At 57.8% G+C, this 12,252-nt stretch overlaps 1 protein-coding gene across 1 annotated transcript in view; it reads left to right on the top strand.

Annotated features, from left to right (window-relative positions):
• Window positions 1-12,252, top strand: part of ARHGAP8 (Rho GTPase activating protein 8) — a 60,239-nt gene that overhangs the window by 17,930 nt on the left and 30,057 nt on the right. Inside the window, 1 exon segment of the mRNA XM_046646374.1 lies at window positions 3,916-4,059. Coding sequence (XP_046502330.1) covers window positions 3,916-4,059 — 144 coding nt within the window.

Here is a 12,252-nt window from a genome sequence, read left to right as displayed (position 1 = left end):
CCCTTCCTTCTCTGTGTCCCTCAAGATGGCCAGTGTTCTGGCTCCTCCTGTCTCTTCCCACTTGTGCGCCCTTCCTGCTGGAGTGGTGTTTTCTTTTCTTTTTTTTATGGAGGCAAAATTCACACAACAAAATTAGCCACCGTAAAGTGAATGGTTCAGTGGCATTCAGTCCTTTCACAGTGCTGTGCAGCCATCACCTCTGTCTAGTTCCAGAACGTTGTCATTGCCCCCAAAAGGAAACCCCAGCCTGTTAAGCTGTCACTCCCCAGCCTCCCTCCCCCAGCCCCTGGCAACCATCCGTCAGCTTTCCGTCACTGTGGATTTACCTGTTTGGGCATTTCTTATAAACGGAGTCATACGTGATACGGCCTTCTGTGTCTGGCCTCTTTCGCTTAGCGTGATGTTTCAGGTCTCATTCCTGGCGCCCACGCGTCCATACTTCACCCCTTCCATGCTGAGCTGCATTCCTGTAGGTGGATGGACCACGTTTTGTGTTTCTGTTCATGCGTTGATGGAGATCTGGGCCGCGTCCGCTTTTTGGCGGTTGTGAGCGGTGCTGCCGCGAGCCTGTGTCTGTCGGACTGTCTGTTCAGTTCTCTTGGGTTTGCAGTAGGGGTGGAGTCGCCGGGTCGCAGTGATGCTGTGTTCAACTCTGAGGAATAGCCCAGCGTCTTGCCCCGTGGGCGTGAGTGCTGTGCACATCTTCCTCGTCGGGATGCCTCCAGAAGTGGAGTGTTCCTGGGGGGTCCACGTGGCTGTACCTGTAGGACCACGTGGGTTACCCTCGGTGGACGTGGGCCAGCCTGGCTCCGGCCTGACCCGCATTCTCTCCCCCATCTCTCTGTCAGGCTGTCCCCGCCCTTTGCTTATAGCTTCCTCTGCCAACCCTCCGGTGGCCTCCTGGGCTCTGACTAACCCTGACCCACAGCACGGCTTCCAGCCCCCAGGGTCTGGCCTTGCGGGCCGCCTGGCCTTCCCTCTCCCTCCAGCCCCGCTAGCCTGTTCCCTTCTCCCTCCCGGGGGGGCCTTTCCTCTCTCTGAAACACTCCCTCCCTCCCCTCCTCGTCATTTTACACCGCCCATCGCCAGGCTCTGGCACAGCCTGCTGCAGCCGCCAGGGGCCCGGGGTCTGTTCTGGGCTCAGAGCCCTTATCTCAGTCGGCACCCGGGGCTGTTTGTCTCCGCTGCTGCCCAGCACGGGCGGGCCAGCCCCGTGGCCCCCTCTCAGGGGCTTCTGACTGAAGAACTCTGCCTCCCCGGGGCCCCCACCTCTCCTGGCCCCCAGCTTGCCCTCCACTCGGCCGCTGGAGGATCCTAGTAAGACCCAAGTGGGTGGAGCATGTCATCACTGCCTCGGCCCCCAGTGGCTGCGGCACAGCAGGACACGAGGTCCCTGTGGCCTCCCTGCCCTCAGCTCCTGCCGCTTCTCCTCCAGGACTCAGCTGCTGCCACCCCTCGGCCTCCACCTGGAATTCCCTTCCAGCAGGTCCCAGCAGGGCTCCCCTGCTTCACAGCTCCACTCCCCTTGGCCTCCTGCCCAGGCCTCACGCCCACCCGGGGCCCCTTATCCTACCTGACTTTTCTTTAGCACTCGTGCCTGACACGTGGCTCTTTTCTGCCTGGTCTGTTCCTGACCCTGCTCACCCTCACCCTGCCAGACGTCCGTCCTTGAGGACGGGGACGGCACGAGTTCCCTGTAGCTGCTGTCACAGAGTCCCACAAAGTTAGTGGCTTAAAACAACATGCATTATTTTTTTATTTTTATTTTTTGGTGAGGAAGATTGGCCCTGACCTAACACCTGTGCCCTTCTTCCTCTATTTTGCATGTGGGACACCGCCGCAGCATGGCTTGATGAGCTGTGTATAGGTCCACACCCGAGATCCGAACCTGTGAATCCCAGGCCGCCAAAGGAGAGCATGCCAATCTAACCACTACGCCACTGGGCTGGCCCCCAAACAGCACGCCTTTTTTACCTGTTCTGTTGGAAATGCGTCCCACTGGGCTGAAGTCAGATCAGGGCGGGTCTGTTCTCCCTCGAGGGGTCTGGAGAGATTCTGGTTCGTTGCCTTCTCCTGGCTTGTGGCCCGTCTTCCAGCATCCAGCATCCTTCGTCTTTCTTCCTGCTTCCGTCCTCGCATCTCCTCCTCCGACTCTGGCGCTCCTGCCGCCGATTCATAAGGACCCTTGTGCTGACACGGGGCCCACCCAGATAATCCAGGATCACCTCCCATCCCAGGGTCCTTGACTTACTCACATCCGCAGAGTTTCCTTTGCTGTGTGAGGTCGTAGTCACAGGTTCTGGGGGTCAGGACGTGGATGTCACTGGGTGGCCTTTATTCTGCCCACCACAGGGACTCTGCCTGTGTTTGTGCTGTGTCCCCACCGTGTAAAACTGTCTCCAGGACATAGCAGGTACTCGACACATATTTGCTGAAGGACAGGGTGCGTGAGGGGTGCCCTGCAGTGTCACATGCTAGCTCCACTCTGGGACCTGTCCCTGTGATAAACGAGGGGCTTGTTACCCCCACGCCCCAGCTTCCTGGAGGCTCTGTGAACCGGAGGCTGCACGGCAAGGGGGTGGAACTGGGACCAGGTGGGCAGGAGGTCTCACTCCAGACGTTGTCTCCCCAGGGACAGACGGGCCCCCCACAGTCACGGGTGGCCGCCCTTTGGGATGGGGCATTGTCCTGGGTCAGTGGGTCTCCCACCTGGCTTTGCATCAGCATCTCCCCAGAATTCCTTAGGAGAAGTCCGTGCTTCCTCTCTGGACCCCACCCCAGCCCATCCTGCCCCCGGTAATGCTGACGCAGTGGGCCCTCGTTCTGGATGGATGGGTCTGCTGCCTGGGCCTCCGGGCACTGCCCTAATGCAGGACCACTAACTTCGAGCCTTAAAACTATGCAGCTTCTTCTCTCCCAGCTCTGGAGGCCAGAAGGCTGAAGTCAAGGTGTTGCTGGGCTGCACTTCCCCCAGGGGAGGGCCCTTCTTCCTCTTCCGGCTCCTGGTGGCTCCTGGGCTGGCGGCTGCACCCCTCCAGTCCGCCTCTGTCTTCACATGGCTTCTCCCTGAGTGTCCCCTCCTCTTATAAGGACACCAGTCATTGCATTTAGGGCCCACCCAACTCCAGTATGACCTCATCCTAACTAATTGCATCTCTAAAGACATCATTTCTAAATAAGGTCACATTGTGAGGTTCTGGGGAGACAGAATTTTGGAGGGACACTGTTTAACCCGATAGCCCTGGGGACGAAGGCTCCCCTGACCTTGACGTTCAAGTTCCCACTCGTTCTCCAGCTAAAAGCATTTCTGAAGAGCCGTGATTTGCTTCATGTGAAGGAGCCTCCCCTACTGAAATTCAGCTTTGAAGACAGCGCTCTCCTCCCTCACACGCAGCGACCCCAGTTTCTGCCCTCGGCCCCGCCCCGGCTTCCTGCCGGCTGCCAGTGTCGGCATCGTTCAGGAAGGTCCAGTCGGAATTTGGAGCTGGGAATGGAGTTCAAGTCCACACGCTGCTGCCAGTTAGCAGTGGGACCTTGGGCAAGTCGTTGCCCATCTCTGAGCCTCAGTTTTCACTCCTGTCAATGTGGAGGACAGTATCCCTCCCTCAGGTCTTGTTTTTATCCCTTCATGGTGTTGCACACTGAGCAGGTGCATAGTGGGTATGCAGCAGAGTCAGGCACATAGTGGGTGCACAGCTGAGGCAAGTGCATAGTTGGATGCATAGCTGAGGCAGGCACATGGTGGGTACACAGCAGAGTTGGGCACATAGTGGGTGCACAGCAGAGGCATGTGCACAGTGAGTACACAGCTGAGGCATGGTGACCATCCTATAACAAGAGCTCAGGAGGCTTCCTCATTCCTCCCTTGCCTTGAGAACACAGCTGACTGTCTCCAATCCTCATTGTCTGCCGTAGAGCTGCAGAGAGATGAGGAGGCGGCGGCTGCACTAGGCACAGCGAGACGGCCTTCGGTGGCGCCCGCGGCTGGCCAGGACCCCACGCTGAGCACGAATCACCCATTCTACGATGTGGCCCGACACGGCATCCTGCAGGTGGCAGGTGGGTCCTAGCCGGATGGTCCCCAGGACCATTGACAGTGCCCTCCTTCCTGGGGGCCCTGTGGCATGGGGTGGGCTGGCTTGTGCTGCCTCCCTCCAGCTGGGGTGTGCCCATAGAATGAAAACCACGATAGAAACAAAAGTACCTGCCAGTGTTTTGAAAAAACAAGTGACACGCCTGTCAGAGCATTGCCCAGGTGCTCCGAGAAGCCACTAGGCAGTGACCTCCCGCTTGTTAGAGAGCAGAGGCTGAAATGAAACTGGTTGCTTTATTAGCCCAGCATACTGTTAGGCTGCATCTCCTCAAAAGCGACAAACATCTGCCAACACTTGGAAGACAGGCAGCCCCCGCCCAGCAGGTGCTCTGGGGGGGGTCGATGGCCTCTCTTTAGTTAGGCCCGAGGGATTGGGGCCCCGCTGTGCTTTCTCCTGTAAGCGGTGTATTCATTGGGGTTCTTCAGAGAAACGGAACCCACAGGAGGTAGAGACAGACAGATCAGAGGAGGTTAACTGGAGGAATCCGCTCCTACCTGGTTATGGAGGCTGAAAAGTCCCGTCATCTGCCCCCTGCAAGCCAGAGGCCCGGGAGAGCCGAGGGTGGAGGTTCCAGTCCAAGTCCTGGAGAACAGGAGCACTGAGGCCCATGGGCAGGAGGAGGACATCCTGGCTCAGGCAGAGGGAGCAGTCGCCCTTCCTCCGCCCTTTCGTTCTACTGAGGCCTCAACAGGGTGGACGCATTCAAAGGCTAGTCCCCTTGGGACGCACCCCACAGGCACCCAGAAGTCGGGTTTCACCAGCCGTCCGGGTGTCCCCCAGCCCAGGCAAGCTGACACGTGGAATCAGCCGTCACAGGCAGTGACCCTAACACACTGACTTCTCTGTCCCCTGCACCAAGCTCTGTGACCATTAGCACCTGTCCCCAAGGAGCCAGAATCTTGTCCAAGTGATGAGCAAAAGGAGGAACAGCCCTCAAGAGCTGGGAGCCCCAGAGACACGAACGGTAACCATTTTGGTGCAGCCGAGCGTGGAGGAGTGAGGAGAGGAGGGGGCTGCGCCGGGCGCCCAGCCATTTTCAGCTCCAGATGGCCTTTTTAGAAAACCTTTCGGTTTAGGTAGAGGGCACGGATGCTGGACCGGATGTGGGGGACAGGGACCCACAGATCAGGTGCCCATGAAAAGAAAATATAGTTATTTTTCATAAGACATAAAAAATACATTATGTTAACAGGCAATGGGTTTATTATTCTTTTAAAATGAATGAATAACTGAATACTTAAAAATTTTCTGTTTTAGGTTTCTGATACAGGTAAATTTCTATGGAAATAACTTACATTTTTGTTGTAAAAGCTCTTTGAGGTCTTCAGTAATTTTTAAATATATTCACAGTTTCTGAGACCTAGAAGTTTGAGAAGCAGTGTCCTTGTGTATGATCTGAGCTGGTGAATGGCCCACGTGCCCTGGAAAACAATGTATATTCTGCTTGGTTGGGTGGAGTGTTCTGTGCGTTTCACTGAGGTTAAGTTGCTTGATAGCGTGGTCCCAATCTACATCCTTCGTAATTTCGTGTCTTCTACTGACAGAGGGCTGTTCCAAGCTCCACAATTGAATTTGTACATTTCTTCCCTTGGTTCTGTCCTTCTGTGTTTTTTTTTTTTTTTTTTTGGTGAGGAAGATTGGCCCTGAGCTAACATCTGTGCCAATCTTCCTCTACTTTGTATGTGGGATGCCTACCACAGCATGGTTTGACAAGCAGTGTGTAGGTCTGCACCTGGGATCTGAACCGGCGAATCCCGGGCTGCCAAAGCAGAAGGTGTGAACTTAACCGCTGCACCCCCAAGCCGGCCCTTGTTTGTGTGTTTCGATGCTTGTTTCTTGCGGTATACACACTTAGGATTGTTATGTCTCCTTGGTGTGTTGACCTTTCATCGTTATTAAAGCGGCCTTCTTTCTGTCTGGTGGCGCTCCTTGCCTGATTTCTCTGATGGAGTGCGGTATGACAGCCGCCCCAGCTTTCTTGGTGGTGTTGGGAGGACACACTGTCTCCATCCTTTCCTTTAACCAGCTTACTCTTTGCGTGTGAAATGCAGCTCTTAGAGACAGCTTGTCACTGGATTGTCCTCGACTTTTGTTGAGAGGCAGCTCATGGCGGGAACCGCATGCTCCAGGCCTCGAAGGGCATGCTGAGGGGTTCGCACTTGGTCACGGAGGCTCCGGGGAACCCTGAGCAGAGGACCGACGTGATCGGGTTTGCAATTTAGAAGGATCCTTCTTGCCCTGGCATGGAGGATGCTGATGGTGGCCGCGGGGGGCGGGGGGACTGGGAGGAGCGAGAACGGGGTCTGAGTGATGTGGCAGCGGCATGGAGAGGTGGGGATGAATCTGAGAGATTTTAAACCGTTGCACTGGAGGACCAGTGGAAACCGACCTGGGCAGGAGCCCTGGCGGCATGGGACGAGGTTTCCAGGGGCGCAGAGGGAAAGGTTGAATTAAGAGCCGGGGGCCCTGGAAAGTAACCTGGGCTGGTTCTTTTCTGGGCCTTGTCTCCACCTGCTGTGCTCAGGGGACCCCAGGGCCGGGACGGGGTTCCTTCCTGGTGGGAGGCTGTGGGTGTCCCCGCGGTTTGTGGTGGGTCCTTCAGCGCTGGTAAGGGATGGTGGGCTGCCGTGGGGTTGTGCTCAGGCTCTTCCTGGAGACATTGTATGAAACCATCACAGTTGAACCGTTGAGTTGTGTCCTCACAGATGCCTTTGGAGGAGGATGGCTCAGACTGCAATTCTCAGGTTCCAGATAGTTCTCTTCTTTTGGAGTGGAGTTCTCCCTGTTTTAAACACCAGCTTTTTGAGAAGTTTAACTGTCTTAAAAAGAACATCCAGGGGCCAGTGCGGTGGCATAGTGGTTGAGTCTGTGTGCTCCACTTCAGTGGCCCAGGGTTTGCAGGTTCAGATCCAGGCATGGACCTACACACTACTCATTAAGCCTCGCTGTGGTGGCATCCCACATAAAATAGAGGAAGATTGGCACAGATGTTAGCTCAGGGCCAATCTTCCTCAGCGCAAAAAAAAAAAAAGAACATCTGATGGTCTCAGGTCATCCTTCAAAGATGCCAGCCTTCACCAGAAGTCATCAGAATAAGGTGGAGACAACTGGAGAAAAGCTGAATGGAGCCAGCTGCACACTTGGGTGGAATAGTTTGTAGTGAAGAGCTGAAGCAGGGGCAATCTACACATTCCGACCTGGATGACTCAGTGGCTAAGGACAGAGGAGATTATTAGAGCAAAGATCACCGTCCCTGACGTCGCCAGTGGCTTTTCCAGGTGGGGCTCCATGCGGGAGCAGGCCCCCGGGTTCCCTCACTGAGGGTCGGGCCTCACCTTGGCGTCCAGCTTTGTCCCCTTTCCCCTCCCTCCCGGCACACGCCATCCAGGGCTCCTGCGGAGGGGTCTACTTCAGGGGTGAGCAGACGTCACTCCCCACCAAGGGGCTCCCCTAACTTCTCATGCGGGACAGCTAGACCCACAGCCAGAATCAAAGACTCTTAGCAAAAGTAAGAGCGAATGATCTGTCATTACTTCAGGGCTCATATATTTGGCCAAACGGAAGCTTTGTAGAATGTTAACTCCTAAGTCGTGTTTTGTACATAAAACTGATGTCCCTCTTTTAAGAAGTGGTCATCGTCTGCAGCTCCGGTCTGGGGCTGGGGCTGCGAGCTCGGAGGGCAGATTCGGTGGCCAGAGGCAGGGCGGGCAGAGGGAAGGTTCCAGCCCCCACGATCCAGAGAGCCTCCGAGGGGCTGAGCGGCAGAGAAGGGAGAAGAGAAACAGCGGGACGCGCTGCGTCTGGCCCTGCTGGATGACAAGTCACTGCCCCACGCCCCCATCTCTCACCACCCGGCCAGGCCCCAGCTGCACTTTGCTGCAGGACGCAGACAAAACGAGTCTTCAGACCTCCTTTTCCTTTTGCAAATGAGGGTAGCAGCCTTCAGACAGACCCCACAGCCAGCGCCCACGGCGCTCCCTCCCCACGAGGAGCGGCCACCCGGACCGTGCGTCTCGTCCTCCTTCTCTCAGAGCGGGTGACGGCCCGTCTGGAGCGAGTTCCCCTGCGGCTCAGGAAGTCACTTCTTCATGCATACACGAGGCCTCTCCCGCCACCGAGACAGAGAACGAGGTTGTGCCGTAAGCAGCGAGGGGAGGATGTGGGGTCACGGATTAAGCTGGTGCTGTGCAGAATTTGCATTTTATTGATAGTTTTCACTTCCTTCCATATTATGTCACGTTGAAGCCGGCTTCCCACATGCCGGCCTGTGTAACCGGAGAATGGAGAAGGGGTGTTTACTACTCACACGGACGGAAGCCTCCGTGCACCTGCGCGGTGGCTGCTTGATAAGCGGGAGGCTGGATGTCCAGGGACTCTGCACGGCTGCCGAGGAGGCCGGTACCCAGGCAGCTGTGGGAGCAGGACAGGTCTCCTCACTGTGGGCGTGGGTGTCCCGGGACAGAGGAGGCTGGGGTGCCACCTTGTAGTCATGAACCCAGCTCTGACACTCACTTGGCCTCCCTGGGCCTCAGTTTCCTCAATTGTCAATGAAACGACACACCTGGAAGCACCAACATCCTGCCTGGCACGTGGTAACAGGTCACACTAATTGAACACCTACTATGTGCCTGAGCTACGGCAAGACTTTATTCAAGTGGTTGGTGTCATTCTTCCCGGGCTGACCAGCCGGCTTTCTTATTCTCTCCATCTTCAGGCGCGCAGAGGCCGCCCGGGCTGGTGCGTGGGGCAGGGGCGCTGTCCCCGTGGGCTGAGTGCCGAGCTGTTCCTTTCTCTCTCCCTCCTCCTGTGTCACTTCTTATTTTGGAAATTGTCAAAAGCATCAGAGGTAGAGGGAATAGGATAAGGACCCCAGTTAACCCACCGCCACACTCGCTCTGAGCTTCGTGAAAGTTTGTCGGATCTGAGCAATGCCATGATATCGGTTTAGCAGGACATTTAAAAACCTGTCGATGTGAAAAGAAAACGCCCAGTTAGGTGCCCCATTTTTTGGTTTTGGGGGGAGACAAAGCCTTCAACAGCTCACTTCACAGCGCAGCATTACACAAGTCGATGGGCCCTGCAAACAGTGGGTGCTCCATAAGCGTTTATCGAGCAAACGAGTGAAATCATTCAGCGCTTAATAGAGGTGGGAGGCTTGGGGGGAAAAGGAACTGGGCCTGCCGTGGGCACGGGGCTCCCATCCCGTCTCCACATCCCTGCCCCGGTGTCTTTGCGCGTGCTGTGCCCTCATGTGCAGGTGGCACAGTGGGAGGGGCTCACGGCCTGGGCAGCATCCTCGTACCCTGTTGCTGGCTGAACTGAGTCCAGCTTTGCAGGGGGGATTTCATTGTTCTGACCCTCCCCTGCTGCTTCTGCCCTTATCTCCACACCCGCTCCACCCTCCAGGCCCGCCGCGTCCCCTCGCCGGCCAGCACGAGGCCCTGTCACCAGCAGTAGGTCTGTGCCCTGCCAGGCCCCGAGCCCCTCACCCACCGTCGGCAAACCTGGGTGCCAGCGTCGCGAGGGACGGGGGTGTGTGTGTGGGGAGGGCGCTGCCCCCTCTGAGGACCTGCTGTCCTGGCGCTGCCCAGAGGGTGCTCCTTCTTGGTCACCAAGTCCCTCGGGCTTCCTGGGAGTCCCTCAAGCTTCTCATCTGGAATTTCCTCCTCCCCCCTTGGCCCTGGGGTGGCCTCGCTGCACCCCCTCACCCCAAGGCGGGACATCCGGTCCCCACGCCCGTCCCCGTGCCTCTCCCTGAGTTCCCCGCCTCCTTCGGGCACTTTTGTGGCTCTGCTCCTGACCTCTTGCTATTGTGAGGTGTGGACGCTGCCAGCCTGTGGGGGGCCACCCTGCCCCCTGCCCCCCCCAGGATGCTGCGTGGCTTCCTGAGGTCCACCGGCCTGGGCAGCTGCTCCTCACGCCCACAGGCCTCCCAGCCCCTCGTCCACCCCAGGCCATTATCACCTCCGTGCTGGGGACTCTGGTCCTCGGTGGAGCCCCAGCCCTTGTCCATGGCTCCCCCAGTGCCCCTCCCCACTCGGCCCGGCCACCCCACGCCCAGACTGGTTCCTCCCCAGTAAGTGGCCTGGCCACCAAGCCAGCAGTGGAGGCCTTCTCCCTGCCCCCTCACCAGTCCTGGAGGCCTCTGTCCTCCCACTCCTCACTCCCTCCCACCGTGAGGTCTCCACTCGGGACATCTTCAGGCTGTCCTCCATCCAGAGACCGGAAGGGTCTTCCCAATGCCCCACTGGATCATGGCCTCGCCCCCGCCCCCCCCCATCATCTCCCATTTGGGTCTCCACCGCCTGGGCTGGTGTGTCTGCATCAGACACACGATGGCTTTGCCCAGAGCCCATGCTGCTCCTCGGCCAACCGACCGGGGGTCCCCTGAGCAGATGCAGCTCTGCCCTCCACAGGACCCCGTCGGCGGCCCTGGTTCCTGCTGCATCTTCTCTTTCTGGAGCTCGGCCTCTGTGCTCCGGCCTGGTGGGGGAGGCCCTCCACCGCCCCGTGGTCACCCCTCTGGCACAGTCGACCACGTGCTGGCGTGCAGGGTTGCAGGACACCCTGTGGTAAAGTGTGTCTGGCCTTTGTCCCTGGTTCCTGGGAGGGGCCTGCAAACCCGTGGACTTTCCTGAGTGATAGGAGGGGCTCTGTGCTTGCTGATAGTTTATGCAGAGAGGTGACCCTTGGGGGACCCCTGGAGAGTTGAGGCTACAGGACAACTCAGGACGGGCTGTTGTGCCAGAGACCAGCTGTGTGGTTAGAGGGCTGAGGCTGTGTGAGCTCCGGGGCTGGACACTGGATCAGGCAATTGCCAATCCCATCTCCACATCCCTGCCCCGGTGCCTTTGCGCATGCTGTGTTCAACCAGCAATACCTGTGGACCGACCCAGTGAAGGCTGCGTATTGAGTCACGATTCATCAGTCATGCCTGCATAATGAAACCCCAATGACAACTCTGACACCGAGGCTCTGTTGACCTGCCGTGGGTGGTGATGACACGCCGATGTTCCCGACCCCATGGGGAGAGGGCTCGGAGGCCCTGTGTCCAGCACCATCCCCTCTCAGCTGGTCCCGATCCGTATCCTTTATAATAACACCATGGTGGTAACAGCACTTTCCCGAGTTCTGTGAGCTGGTGAATTATCGATCGTGAGGAGGCAGTGGGCACCTCCGAATCTGTAGCCAGCTGGCCAGCAGGGGGGTGGCCTGGGGACCCCTGACTGGCAGCTGGAGTCTGAAGTGGGCGCCACTGCCCTTCACCTGTGAAGTGTGGCCACCCCTGGTAGAAGTCATTGCTGAAGTAGCTGTGGCTGCCGGGAGCCCCAGTTCTCAGAGATGCCTCCCCATCACTGCCCTCTGCCCTGGGCCGTGGGGCCAGGCAGGGGCCCTGTGTGGTCCCTCCAGAGCTGAGCGCACAGTGGGCCCTCTGTGAGGCTGGCCGACCTGATCTTCTGTTCTCCGATTATGTAGCGCATCCCAGGACTTTGCGCTTGGTCTAACTGCGGATGATAACGCTGCTGGATTTTTCTGACCCTTCGATACAGATGTTGACTTTCTCCCTCAGCCCCAGGGGGCTGTGACTGCTGCTCCTTCAGTGGCCGCATCCGTGACACACAACTTCAGAAGCAAAGCTGGTCCTCTGCTTCAGCCGCACAGGCGAGCACGGGCTCAGGCGGCCTCCACGAGGATGGACGCGTTGTGGGGAAACACTGCGCCTCCAGGCAGAGCCAGCAAGCGTGCCGTGCCCGGAGGCTCCCGCTTGGCGAGGGAAGCAGATAAACCCGTGGGATCCAGTGCAGCCCTTTCGCGGGAGCTTTCTGGACAACTGGGAAGCGGGGCCGGGATTCCTAAGGACCCTGTGCGATGATCAGGCTGCTGTGTTTGAAAACAGAAAGAGCGCTAGAATTCTGAACATCGGGGCGGCTTCCGGGTTCCTGGGAAGGGTCAGACGTGTTCTAAATGACAAACAGCCGACCTGGACGGGCAGCCGGGACCTCAGAGCGCACGTGGGGGTGTGCGTGTGCGTGCGAGTATGTGCTCACGTGTGCGTAATCTTGGTTCATTACCTCTCAGGGCTGGGGGGGATAAGAAAGCCCTGCTGCCATCCTTTCTCCTTTCAAGGAAACATCTGAAAACAGGTGGAAATACTTCT

Source organism: Equus quagga, chromosome 19, assembly GCF_021613505.1.
Source record: "Equus quagga isolate Etosha38 chromosome 19, UCLA_HA_Equagga_1.0, whole genome shotgun sequence".
NCBI lineage: Eukaryota > Metazoa > Chordata > Mammalia > Perissodactyla > Equidae > Equus > Equus quagga.
This window is presented reverse-complemented; position numbering and strand designations above follow the sequence as displayed.